At 34.6% G+C, this 12,641-nt stretch overlaps 1 protein-coding gene across 4 annotated transcripts in view; it reads left to right on the forward strand.

Moving 5' to 3' along the window:
* The first annotated feature begins 8,657 nt into the window (after positions 1-8,657).
* Positions 8,658-12,641, forward strand: part of LOC127725586 (trithorax group protein osa-like) — a 56,130-nt gene continuing 52,146 nt past the window's right edge. For 3 of the 4 annotated variants that reach the window (XM_052232664.1, XM_052232665.1, XM_052232666.1), the window contains exon 1: positions 8,659-9,734. In XM_052232664.1, coding sequence (XP_052088624.1) covers positions 9,003-9,734 — 732 coding nt within the window. In that variant the 5' untranslated portion in view covers positions 8,659-9,002. Of the gene's footprint in view, positions 9,735-12,641 lie in introns of all 4 variants that reach the window. The other variant, XM_052232663.1, reaches the window with a different exon arrangement.

The following is a 12,641-nucleotide window of genomic DNA, read 5'->3' on the forward strand; positions in this document are numbered from 1 at the left end:
TCCTCGTAAATAACTCAATACCATATATACATGATATATGAACAGAGATCCGAGAAAAGCTTTTTTTCACAAACAAATGTTGAGATCTAAATTTGAAAAATATAAAAAAAAACATGGGAAGCATATAAAGAAAACAAAGACATTTGGTAACAAAGTAGGAAGAAAATCTGTGAATATTCATTTTCAAGAAAGATGTGCTGGAGGGCAAAAATCAAAAACACTTTTATAGTACAGTTAAAACTTTTCTCTCTTACATGTATACCTTTTTTTCTTTTTAATATAACCCAATATATGAATGAATAATTTAATTTTGGATGTAACACGTCTTCTGATTGGCTGAAATTTTTTGGCTATCAGCTCATTGACATGATTTTGTCATATGACCGTGACGGCATCAACGTTTTTTAATGATTTACTCCTTTAAAATGGAACTTAGAATTTAATTATAAGGAATGACTGTAATATTTTTTCTGTCTATTCGAAATAACCTCAATAATGTGGAGCAAACTTCTAAATAACCCACTATGCGGGTTATTCAGTGTGCACCACATTTTTGATGTTATTTCTTCATAGACAGAAAAAAATATTACAATCATTCCTTAAATATGATATAGGTAAACAGCATTTCTACTTTATATATATACATCAGTTGTTCGACCTGCTAGTCAAATGCGTTTTGTTAAAATATACTTTTTCACTCATTTGGTCTTTTGGAAAATGTTGTTTGTGCTGTATTTAGACCCCTCTACCAAGAAATTTGTTTTGCATGCACACGTATAAAAATTGCGGTTTTTATCCAACGCAATCATAGGTTTAAACGTTGTTTTTTTTTAATTTAGACTTGTTTATTTTTTTCTCATTTGGGCTTGTATTATATTTGCCTTCGGGTTTATATGATCCGTTCATCCTATTTTGACTCTTTCAAAATTCAAGAGTCTATCCTAAATTGAGGTAAATCATATGGCCTTCAAAATACCGTTTCGATTCCTAACATCACTGAAGAGACATTAATTGTCGAAATCCGGATTTGGTGTACAAATTTTTGCACCTCATGTTTGCGGTATACCATCTTTTCCGCAAGTTTATTTTTTTCTGTTTGGAAATGAATTAATAATAAGATCTATTTTGTTACATCTTGTGATTCGTTTACTTGGCAATCGCCAATGGCAGTCAGCAGGGTTTAAGAACATCAGTTGTTCGACCTGCTAGTCAAATGTGTTTTTTTTAAATATACTTTTTCACTCATTTGGTCTTTTGGAAAATGTTGTTTGTGCTGTATTTAGACCCCTCTACCAAGAAATTTGTTTTGCATGCACACGTATAAAAATTGCGGTTTTTATCCAACGCAATCATAGGTTTGAACGTTGTTTTCAATTTAGACTTGTTTATTTTTTTCTCATTTGGGCTTGTATTATATTTGCCTTCGGGTTTATATGATCCGTTCATCCTATTTTGAATCTTTCAAAATTCAAGGGTCTATCCTAAATTGAGGTAAATCATATGGCCTTCCAAATACCGTTTCGATTCCCAACATCACTGAAGAGACATTAATTGTCGAAATCCGGATATGGTGTAAACATTTTTGCACCTCATGTTTGCGGTATACCATCTTTTCCGCAAGTTTATTGTTTTCTGTTTGGTAATGAATTAATAATAAGATCTATTTTGTTACATCTTGTGATCCGTTTATTTGGCAATCGCCAATGGCAGCCAGCAGGGTTTAAGAACATCAGTTGTTCGACCTGCTAGTCAAATGCGTTTTGTTAAAATATACTTTTTCACTCATTTTGTCTTTTGGAAAATGTTGTTTGTGCTGTATTTAGACCCCTCTACAAAGAAATTATTTTTGCATGCACACGTATAAAAATTGCAGTTTTTATCCAACGCAATCATAGGTTTGAACGTTGTTTTCAATTTAGACTTGTACCAGATGTAACAAAATGAATCTTAATATATAACTATCTAAAGAAAGAATCAGTAAAGAACAAACAAACTTAAATTTTTTTTGTAGCCTGTTGTTTGTCTTTAAGTCGTTTTTCGTTTTTGTTTTTTTTTTGCCATGGCGTTGTTGGTTCGTTTTCGACTTATGGTGTCCCTTTGTTTTCTTCTGTCTCTCTCGATCAGTGGACTAACACAATGTACATAAAACAACATACAATAAAAATCAGTTTTATAGGGAAAGCACTAAACTCTATACTATAGTAATAAAAAACACACGTTTAAAAAAGGAGCACACACACACACACACACACACACACACAAAAACCAATATTAAACAAATAGTATACCGTATTAAAGGATATTTTTGTTACTTACAGCATCATCAAAGTACTTAACCTGCTTGACATGAAATCAATTAAGTCGTCCTATACTCTAATATCGATAGCTGCATGTACTTAATAGAAAATTTCATACAGGAACGTCAGTACAGAACCATACGATCTTGTGTAATGTAAACTGTAGCAGAATTTCAATGCAAGAAATCAAAAGTAACATATCAATTAGTATTGATTCAAACTATAAATGAGAGATAACAATAGTTGACCGATGTTCAAATCTCATAAATCCATTAAGAAGATACGTGCAAATCAAGGGGGAAATAAAAACTGAGGGAATAGGCATATGGATGCTCATCCCACAAAATTACTAGACTTCTTAACAAGTTAACTGATCCTCACTGTTAAAATCCAGATTTAGTATGAAGCAGACCTACCTGTATCTGTTGGTATCCTTTATTTCAGATGGCATCAACAAAGTCCCTTAGCTTCAAAAAAATCAGTGAAAGGACTTCGTTTATATCACGAATCATTGAGTTAAGCGTATTGAGAGCTGCTTCTTATCATTTTCTCATGTTTGAGTCTGCCTTTTAACAGAGTAGGTTACCATGGGAAAGTCGACTGTTTGTCATCAAACACAACCTAAAATTGAGAATGGAAACGGGGAATGTGTCAAAGAGACAACAACCCGACCAAATAGGGAAAAAAAACAGCCCAAGGCCACCAATGGTTCTTCAACACAGTGAGCAAATCCCGCACCCGGAGACGAGCTTCAGCTGGCCCCTAAACAGTAATGTATACTAGTTCAGCAAAAATGGACGTCACACTAAACTCCGAAACATATAAATTGACCAAAATTTAAAAAAATATATACAAGATTAACAAAGGCCAGAGGTTCCTGACTTGGGACAAAAAAAGGCGTTGTGGGGTATATGTAAATGAAACAAACAAACAAACACAATGACATTAAAAATAAAAAAAAACATCTACAAGTTTATATACAATCATCAACAAAAAATACACAAGCAAGTGTTTTAACAATATGTCAAGTTCTAAAATCGCCACGATTATATTGATTAGAGATTTCTGATAATGACAGTTTGAGAAAATTCTTTGATAGAATCAGCGGTAAGCAATTTCTTGATATTAACAAAAAGGATATGTTGAGTTCAAACAACAATGAGGCAATCTGACTCTCGTTATGAAACGCAGCTTATTCAAGACTCTAAAAGAATCTTTAACACATAGGAAATAGTTATTCCGTGATTATTTTGGTTTGTTCGTCTTTTTCCTTGACTTTCAAATATTCAGCTTAGAGCGTTCCTGATGAAGGTAAATCCAGAAAATCGCTTCGAACGCATAACATTTATAAAGGCGGTTGTTTTCATATTTGTAGTTTCTGGTCACAGTTTTACCTTTGGTGATTTTGATTGTCTCATTGGTATCTTCTTTTTTATTTGGTCATGAAAGTATTATATTGCAATATAATACTTCCATGGTTTGATGTAAGTTTTGCCACAAAAACGAATGAGTTCCATTAATAATGACTGTATAGTATAAGAGCAAGTCAGCAGAACAGAACTGATAATTATTTCCGTACTCCATGTATACCTTACAACAAAATCATTTTTATTTACCTGTGTACGTTATTTTATTTGGCGGCATTTTGTCCAAGGTTATGGTTGTCTTTCTGATATTGTTTTATATCTAACCCCCTTGTTTTATTAGTTTTGTATTTACATTGTGTCATAGATCAAAATTTATTCCTTCAGTGTATGTTCACTTGTTTTTGTTAATATGTCTTTTGATTGAGTTAAGCCATTTCAATTGATATTTTATAGTGTGTCTTTCTATGTTGTGATGTTAAACTATTGTTTCAGGTAGGGTGAAGGTTGGCGCTTATTAAAACGTTTAAACCCGCTGCATTTGTTTGCACCTGTCCTAAGTCAGGAACCTGATGTTCAGTGGTTGTCGTTTGTTGATGTGGTTCATAAGTGTGTCTCGTTTCTCGTTTTTTATATAGATTACACCGTTGGTTTTTGTGTTTGAATAGTTTTACACTAGTCATTTTTGTTGCCCTTAATAGCTTGCTGATCGGTGTGAGCCAAGGCTCCGTGTTGAAGGCCATACTTTGACCTTTAATGGTTTACTTTTACAAATTGTGACTTGGATGGAGAGTTGTCTCATTGGCACGCATGCCACATCTTCTTATATCTAGTAAGTAAACGTTTATAATTGATGACAATATAATTCGTAATTACAAACATTCTTGTGTCATCTAGGAATAATAAAACATATATGTTACAGGGATTTTTTAAATTTAGGCATTTTCTAAAATGACTGAATTTTCAGGCAATTTACAAAATGCCTAACCTTGTATTTGTATTTCAGCTTGGACTTACTTTGTATTTCAGTTAGTAATATTATGATCTTCTTGTGATGGTGACAGAAAGACAAATTAGTCTTACAAAAACGAAATTTACAAACGATCTTTTGGAAAATATAGATTCAAAACAAAAGAGTGAAATATGAAACAAAGAAAAAGAAGGATGTTGTTTGTTTGACGATTGTTGTATGTTTGCGTTCAGTAGCAAATATTTCATGCTTATTTAGGACGAGCACAAATTGATCATAAATCAAAAAGGTAAGTTCTGCGATGAATTGATCGGATAAAGGACAAGAATTTGTTGACTGCCGCTTGAAAAGAAGGTATGTTGGATAGGGTAAGTTGAAACCTTCCAAACAGGCCACATTTGAAGAAGAGTTTGGCACTTTTCTTACATAAGGCATCATATTACAAAATGCTCCCATTCAGAAAGAATGCAAATTTATATGCTGCACGGCAAAACGAATTTCCCTGTAAAGCATAGGTTTCACAATACTATGTCGTGCTTGGTTGTGGAGTAAAGATACGAGTATCTTCATCGTCACTATTTAATGCACTAACCAAAGGACATGCTTAGGTCTTTACAATCTGGTGAATTAAGAGTACAGTAGTTTCCTGATGATAAAATTAAAAAAATCAATCACGAAGAGGCAATATAAATAAGAAAATGTGGTATGAGTGCTAATAAGACAACTATCCATCCAAGTCACAATGTGTAAAAAGTAAACAAGTACGGCCTTCAACACGGAGCCTTCGCTCACACCGAACAGCAAGCCCAGGTGAATCGAAAGGTTGAGCTGTCCTTTCTATACATGCATCACCTACTATGCGAATAACTGATTCAGTCTGGTGAATGCTCTAATAAACCAAAAGATGTAAGTCAACCTAATCATGCTAATAATGTATACTTGGAATCTTACGGAAACACATGAAAAAGAAGGTATTTATGTGAGTGCTGTTTGCGAAACCTCAATGAGTCATGTTTTCAAACGTTGTTAAGTGTTGACAGAGCTGCAGGTGTCATTGTCCAAGTTTCACCAAATGACCAGCTTTAACGCCATTTGCCAAAAAAAAAATTAGGACATATATGTGCAACGGAACATGCCATCCAATTATTTTATGAAATAACAAATAATTGTCAAGTTCAGTAATTTATTTTTGATAATTAAATCTCTTTAAATGCTAGCATGAAAATACACTTATGCCAATGAGACAACTCTCCACAATTAAGAGACCAAATGACACAGAAATTAACACTATATGTCACCGTACGGCCTTCAACAATGAGCAAAGCCACTACCGCATAGTCAGCTATAAAAGGTCCCGAAATGACAAATGTAAAACAATTCAAACGAACTAAAAACAAATATGATATACAGTAACAAACGACAACCACTGAATTACATGCAGGCTCCTGACTTGGGACAGGCACATACAGAATGTGGCGGGGTTAAACGCCTGTAACATATATATATATACTGGGAACCTTGCGATGTTTAGTAGATCTAATGCATCGTCAATGTATCATTGAGTCGTAATCTCAAAGTTAAAATTGGTGTCTCATATAAAGTCCCGATATCAGTATAGTACCCGCGTCAAACTACAACATTGTAGGCTTGTAAGCTAGTACAAACACGGTTCGTCTTCCGAAAAATCCAATTATGATACAACAGGACTATACAGACCTATAACTAAGTTCATTTCCGTCATATCAATAAACATCTAACTACAACGTCAAAGTCGACACACACAAGACAGTGTCGTGCGTTGTGTTTCATTTGCATAACCAGCAGTCCAGAACTACGAGTCAATGACTCAAATTGTTTCAAGCAAGAGATCAAATTTTCTATGAGAATACGTCAAGTCGAGTCTGCTGTGTCCAGTCGTGCTTTAATGTGATCACATGAAACGGGAAAACCAACTAGCCATGGTAAAATACCACACAACTAAAAAGAGTTTGAAGATACTACGGGGACATTTTAAACTCATAAATCGAGAGGAACTGACAATACTAAGGCGAAACACAACGAAAATACAAACAAGTTTACAAAACACTACATAGAAGACTTAAGATTGAGCAAAACGAACCCGATCAATAAAAAAAACTTGGGGTAATATCAGGAGCTCCGGAATGGTAAGCATATCCTGCTCCACTAGTGACGCCCGTCGAGTTGCTCATGGTAAATATAAATTTGATGATGAATTGGAAATATGATTATGGTCAACCTATACTCCGTTAAACTTTCGAAGGGATGACTGCAACTTTACCAATTTGAACCCGTTCAATAGCTTCCTCGTAAGCAGCAACCCTCTATCAAAGAAATCATGATAGGATACGCAAACTCTGGAATATCGTATCATCAGGGTGATATATAAACTCCATATACAAGCGCTGCTAGGATGTTGCATAATGAAAATGGAGTTTGAAGTCACAATTTGAAAGCTGAACTCATTCCTTTTGTTGTAATGTTTTGTTTTCAAACGACCCTCATTGTCAACTTCTAGATTTAAGTCAAGATATTAGACTGACTTACCTGTATCCGTGTTATCCTTTTTTATCAAGTTCGATGTGATAGATGCGTCAGTCAACACTCATCAACCGGCTTTTGAACGATTAAGTAAGAGGACATCACCTATATAGCGGAACGTGATGTGAAATGGTAATGCTAGCTTCTTTTCATTCTTCCTGAAGTCTACCTCATATGAATACAGGATCAACTTGGCTAGAAGAGGAGCGCAGTTTGTTCCCATAGTAATGCCGATTCTTTGTTGAAAACGCGTCTTCCAAACATTACAAAAACTTGTCATTTTGAAATCAAACATATAAAATTTTCTTGATCCCCCCATAATATTTCACTATTTTTATTTACCCCCTCTATTAAACATGCCAAAATTTTAACATGCAAAACACTTACCTTTGACACACATGATATGTAGGATATACTTGAAAATTCAAAAGTTCACAAATGTTTCATTAGAGATAAAATTGATCCCACTTTGAATTTAAAAAAAAACTTGAAACCCCCCTTTTCCACTTACAGAAAAAAAAGATCCCCCTACATTTTGACCAGAACCCTCCCAGGTAAAAAATGATAAGTCCCGAATATGTCTAATACAACTTTTTAATAACTTGTTTATTTCATTTGGACAGAATCAAGACATCTTTCATATAAATATTACTGTATACAGCTATACTTTTCTCAGAAAATCATATATCATCATGTAATGATAGGTCGTATATTTCTGCTAGAGTTATTTCCCGTGCAAAATAAATTTTGAGACGTAAATGCAGAGGGTGGACGTTTTATAACGGGAACAGCCTTGTTAAATATTGCAAATAGAATTTTATCTCTTAAAACTGCTCCAATTTTGCTTTGTTCGAAAATTCTGACATTTTACTTTATCTTCGTTAGTTTAACTTTAGTTTAAAATTTTCAAAGTCAATAAACTGCTACATGCGATCTATGCACCAATACTGTCAAGGAAAAAATGAAAACAGATACATTTGCATGCTCAATAATATCAGATTTTCCCGTCTGATTGACGTCAATAGAAAGCCTTCAGGCAATCAAATGCTGTTCTGTTCATCTCCCCAGAGTAAAGGTCAAATTTTTGTTTTTACAATATATAACCCATAGAAACGCCTCGAATATATAAGAAAAGATGTTATTCGGATTTTGAAGTCGGATTTGAATTACATTTGGTGCAAAATCAAGCCACTCCATCGTGAAATTGTCATTTTTTGTAACGACACGTGGGAGGTAAAGCGATCAGCTAATTGAACAAGCCGTGTTGAAAAGAAATGCCTCGGACGCTTCACAACTCAATATTAGTATATCTGCGCTCAGTGGACAATTTACGTAAAAGAATTCCCGAATTTGATAGAAGTCATGCTCCGTGTTCAAATTGTATATTTTGACACAGGAAATGATTGTTATTGTTTTTAAAGTATACATAGCACCCATAACCCATAATTTCACGATCCCTATAGAGGCGTATGAATCGCTATTCTCGTCCGATATTCCCGCTTATTGAAGAGAACAACATAATACACTGTTTGATAAGACCATGCTGCCATCTGACTAAGATTTACCCTATTGCAATCTGCCTCAGTTCGATACATGCGTGTTTATTGACAATCTAAGGACGCACCGCAATTCAAGAAAAGTATCCCGAAACATGTGAGTTGATTATTCATAGGTGTCACGGTCAATTTCTCGCTCTAGAAGGGTGGGTAAATAGAATAATGCTGAAGAAACTCTTCTGTGTATACAACAAAGACAGGAAACTGAAGCAACTGGAGTCGACCGGAGGGTCAGGAACTTTTCGGTAAGTGAAGTATGGAAAATGCTGGCCCTGGTAAAGGGCATAATAGACAAGTAAAGAGCAAAAAGCTCAAATCACCGAAGAATTTACGGGGAAACACAATGGACTCGTTTCAAGATGGAGGCCAACAAAACATGAGCAATGAACAAGGCGAATATTTTAATCAAATTGAAGGGCCTAACATGAACGTTGATATGAATAATTATCCCCCATCACCTAGGGAACAGATGATGGGGGTTGACAACTACGGAAGAATGAACCCAATGATGCATCCAGGGCAAATGCAAGGGTACAATCCGTATAATCGTGAAAACTTTAACCCAGGCGATCAACATGGCGGAATGGCAGGAAGTTCAGAAATTATTAATCAAAATACTTTTCAGGCTCAGTATATGCAGCCTGGAATGAAGAGTGGACATCCAGGCAAACCGAACATGATACCTATGAGGCCACAGATGGGCCCTGGTGGTCCAGGAATGCCACAATCCTATCCACAAGGGCAAAGATCAATGTTGTCAGGACAAAGCATTTCACAGCAGTCTGGACCAACACCAACACTAAATCAGCTTCTGCAGACACCAAACACGCCAGGGAGAATGCAGGGAAATAATTATGGTGAATATCACCAGAAAGTGCCACCCGAGATGACAGCGCAGGGAACACCATACAACATGCAGCAAGGTTGGGCTGGAAATAGACAACCAGCTAGTTTTCCACCAGGTCCAGGGACTCCTTACAGGGGTCAGGTAAGTTGTTTTTTTATCTACTTTCACTTTGACTAAAGGAAGTCATTAACTGCCATGTGACATTAATCTATTGATCATGTTTGTATTGCCCGCCAGAGTTGTAAATAATCTTATCAATCTAGTTACATAATTACTTTTTCTTCCAAGTGGTTATTGATAAGCTATACTCAATTATTAAAACATAAATTGAGAGAAATATTGCATTCATTATTACTAGGATTTATTGGTAATGCATTTTTATCACATGAATGAAAAATCAATTTTGAATTTGGAGGCAAGACTATTGTGACCTTTGTCTGATTGGCTGGGAAGCCCATAAAGCAATCAATTAATCTCAGTCCTGGGATAATCTATTTTCATTTGTGTAGATAATAAAAGCATAGATGTTGGAAATCCCCTAAATTATTGAATGACATCCAAGAAAATGAAAGTAAATTTATTATTGACAGATGCTTTGTAATTGTTTACCTTTCTGTATGCATGAGTAATTTTATGGAATTTGATATTTCATGCAATAAAATATTATTGATTTTGATATAAGAATTTAAAATGATTCAAAATTTACTGTGACATATATGTTTAGAAATTGAATTAGTATTTACATCTACCTTTGCGTTTTTTTATTGTTTGTATTATGGATATTTTAAGAGTTTGGTGCTTGTTTTGAACTCATTTTTACTAAACATTATCTTCTGTGCATCTTTTTACATATAGATTCTATTTGCCTGTAGTCGAAATTCACACACACCTGATCGCATGTTTACAAGCCTAGACTGTTGGGTCTGTGGCCAAGTGTAAAGATTGATAGAACAAATTTAAATCTAGTATATATAGTGTTCTGCCCAGAATTTTTAAATTAGGAGTGATTTTCCCTTAATGGACAAATTTTTCTTGCAAATCCTGTGTAAAAGGGTGATTGTTAAAGTTCTTAAACACTACTCTTGATGAAATAAATAATACAAGATATTATGATCAGGGGTCGCAACACCAGTGTATTGAGTGAAAAATTCTCCATCCAAATGCACATGATTCCGATATTTGACGAAATAAACATGTAATCATCTGAATTCAGTCTTGAAATGTGCAGTCATTTACTCTTAAATTAATATAGCCAGGCAACGGATTAGAGTACTACTCAAATGCTAAAGACCGCCTCAGTGGTAGCGTGTGCGCCTCTAGTGCGGGAGGTTGTTGGTTCGAACCCTGGCCCAGTTAAACCAAAAACTTTAAAATTGGTATTTGCTGCTTCTCCACTAAGCACACAGCATTAAGGAGTAAGAGCAAAGACTGGCTAGAAGTCAGATTAATGTGTCTGGGTAAGGTGTCTATCTGCAGACTGTTACCATGTGAACTAGCATGTTAAAAGCCTGGCTAAAACAGGGGTCTTACTAAGGCGAGTCCATGAGTCCTGGACTCATGAAAATCTGTCTGGACTCACCATTTTCAAAACTGGTGAGTCCAAAGATGTATCAAGATTAAAATATTTTGTATAAACTGAACACACATCATCATTTTATCGCAAAAGTTTAATAGAAATCTGAATTTAATGTCATTTCATTGCTCTATTAGGTCATGAAGACTAAGATGATAAATTATATTGCAATAAAATATCTTCTTCTTACTGTTGGACTCACCATGGCCAAAAATCCTCAGTGAGAACCCTGCTAAAAGTGTCGGTCTAGTACAAAGCAGGTTTAGTATTCATATTACATTAACATATTCTCGTCCTGAATATGCATATTAATTTGCTGCTGGACGTTAAGCAGCCATCCATCATCATCAAATGTTAAAGCAAGAAATAAGAGAAAAATTTGATTTTGCTGTGTTTGTTTAAATTCCACCATGTCTGTTAATGTTTTAAAGGGCGCCCTTAATTCAAAACTCTCATTCTGGTTACAAGGTTCGAACTAGGTATCATTGATAATTGTCTTTCTGACTTTCATTACCAAGGACTATACGAACATTGGCAAGATGGTTTAAAATGAAAAATTAAGATATTTGTACATCCAAGACTATTTAAAACACAATTGATTCTTCACGCTCAATAATTCATTTGGTTGTATATATATTAGCCAACAATTGCCTTAATCTTGGTTGTACAAAATGTCTAACAGCTATGATTGAATATACTGTGAACAATTACAGAATCAACTGGTAACCTATTGATAAAATTTTAAGTTATATTTAACTTTCGTTTACTTGTCGGATGCCTAAATATAGATGTGAATGTGGATACAATCAAATCCAACTATTGAAGAATAAATTAAACAAAATATGACATTATTTTTCAGACTTCTTTAAAAACTGTCGGTCCTGACTGCCAAAATTTCACCAGGTCAGCTTTTTTCAAGTGTGAGCCTGTCCGATTTTCTGATAGAGAAAAAATGGTTTCCAGCTTAACCTTTCTTTATTGTGGTCAAAAATCATAAATTTAGAACCAGTTAAAGTAATTTCAAATGTGGAGCTGCTGGTTAAGTTTGACGTAGGCATGAGAAAATGAAAACATCTTTGCATATATGATCATGTGTTCATGATTTCCTGACTGACCACATAGTATGGCTCCAACTTTAGTGTTTTTGTGAGGATTTTTTTTTCACAACCTTTTGGCAACAAATAATTTGTTGCAACCGCTAACATATTTAATAGAAATTCGTGACGGACTATTTGACCAAAAGTGCATTCATTTTGTTCATTGACAAGTTTAATGATTGAAAGAAAAGAAAGTAGAGTGTTGTCAGACCCTTGAAAACAAAGTGTGAGGAGTGCTGTTGCAGAAACAAGTGCACTTTTAAAATATTTCTACTGATACAATGCATAAAAAATGAATTTTTGTTTGCATAGTATTCAAACAGGGTTCACCTGACTTGGACCATATTTCATGGAACAGTGATTAACTTTCCTGGTTAA

The sequence above is a fragment of the Mytilus californianus genome, unplaced genomic scaffold (genome assembly GCF_021869535.1).
Source record: "Mytilus californianus isolate M0D057914Y unplaced genomic scaffold, xbMytCali1.0.p SCAF_15, whole genome shotgun sequence".
In the NCBI taxonomy this organism is placed as follows: domain Eukaryota; kingdom Metazoa; phylum Mollusca; class Bivalvia; order Mytilida; family Mytilidae; genus Mytilus; species Mytilus californianus.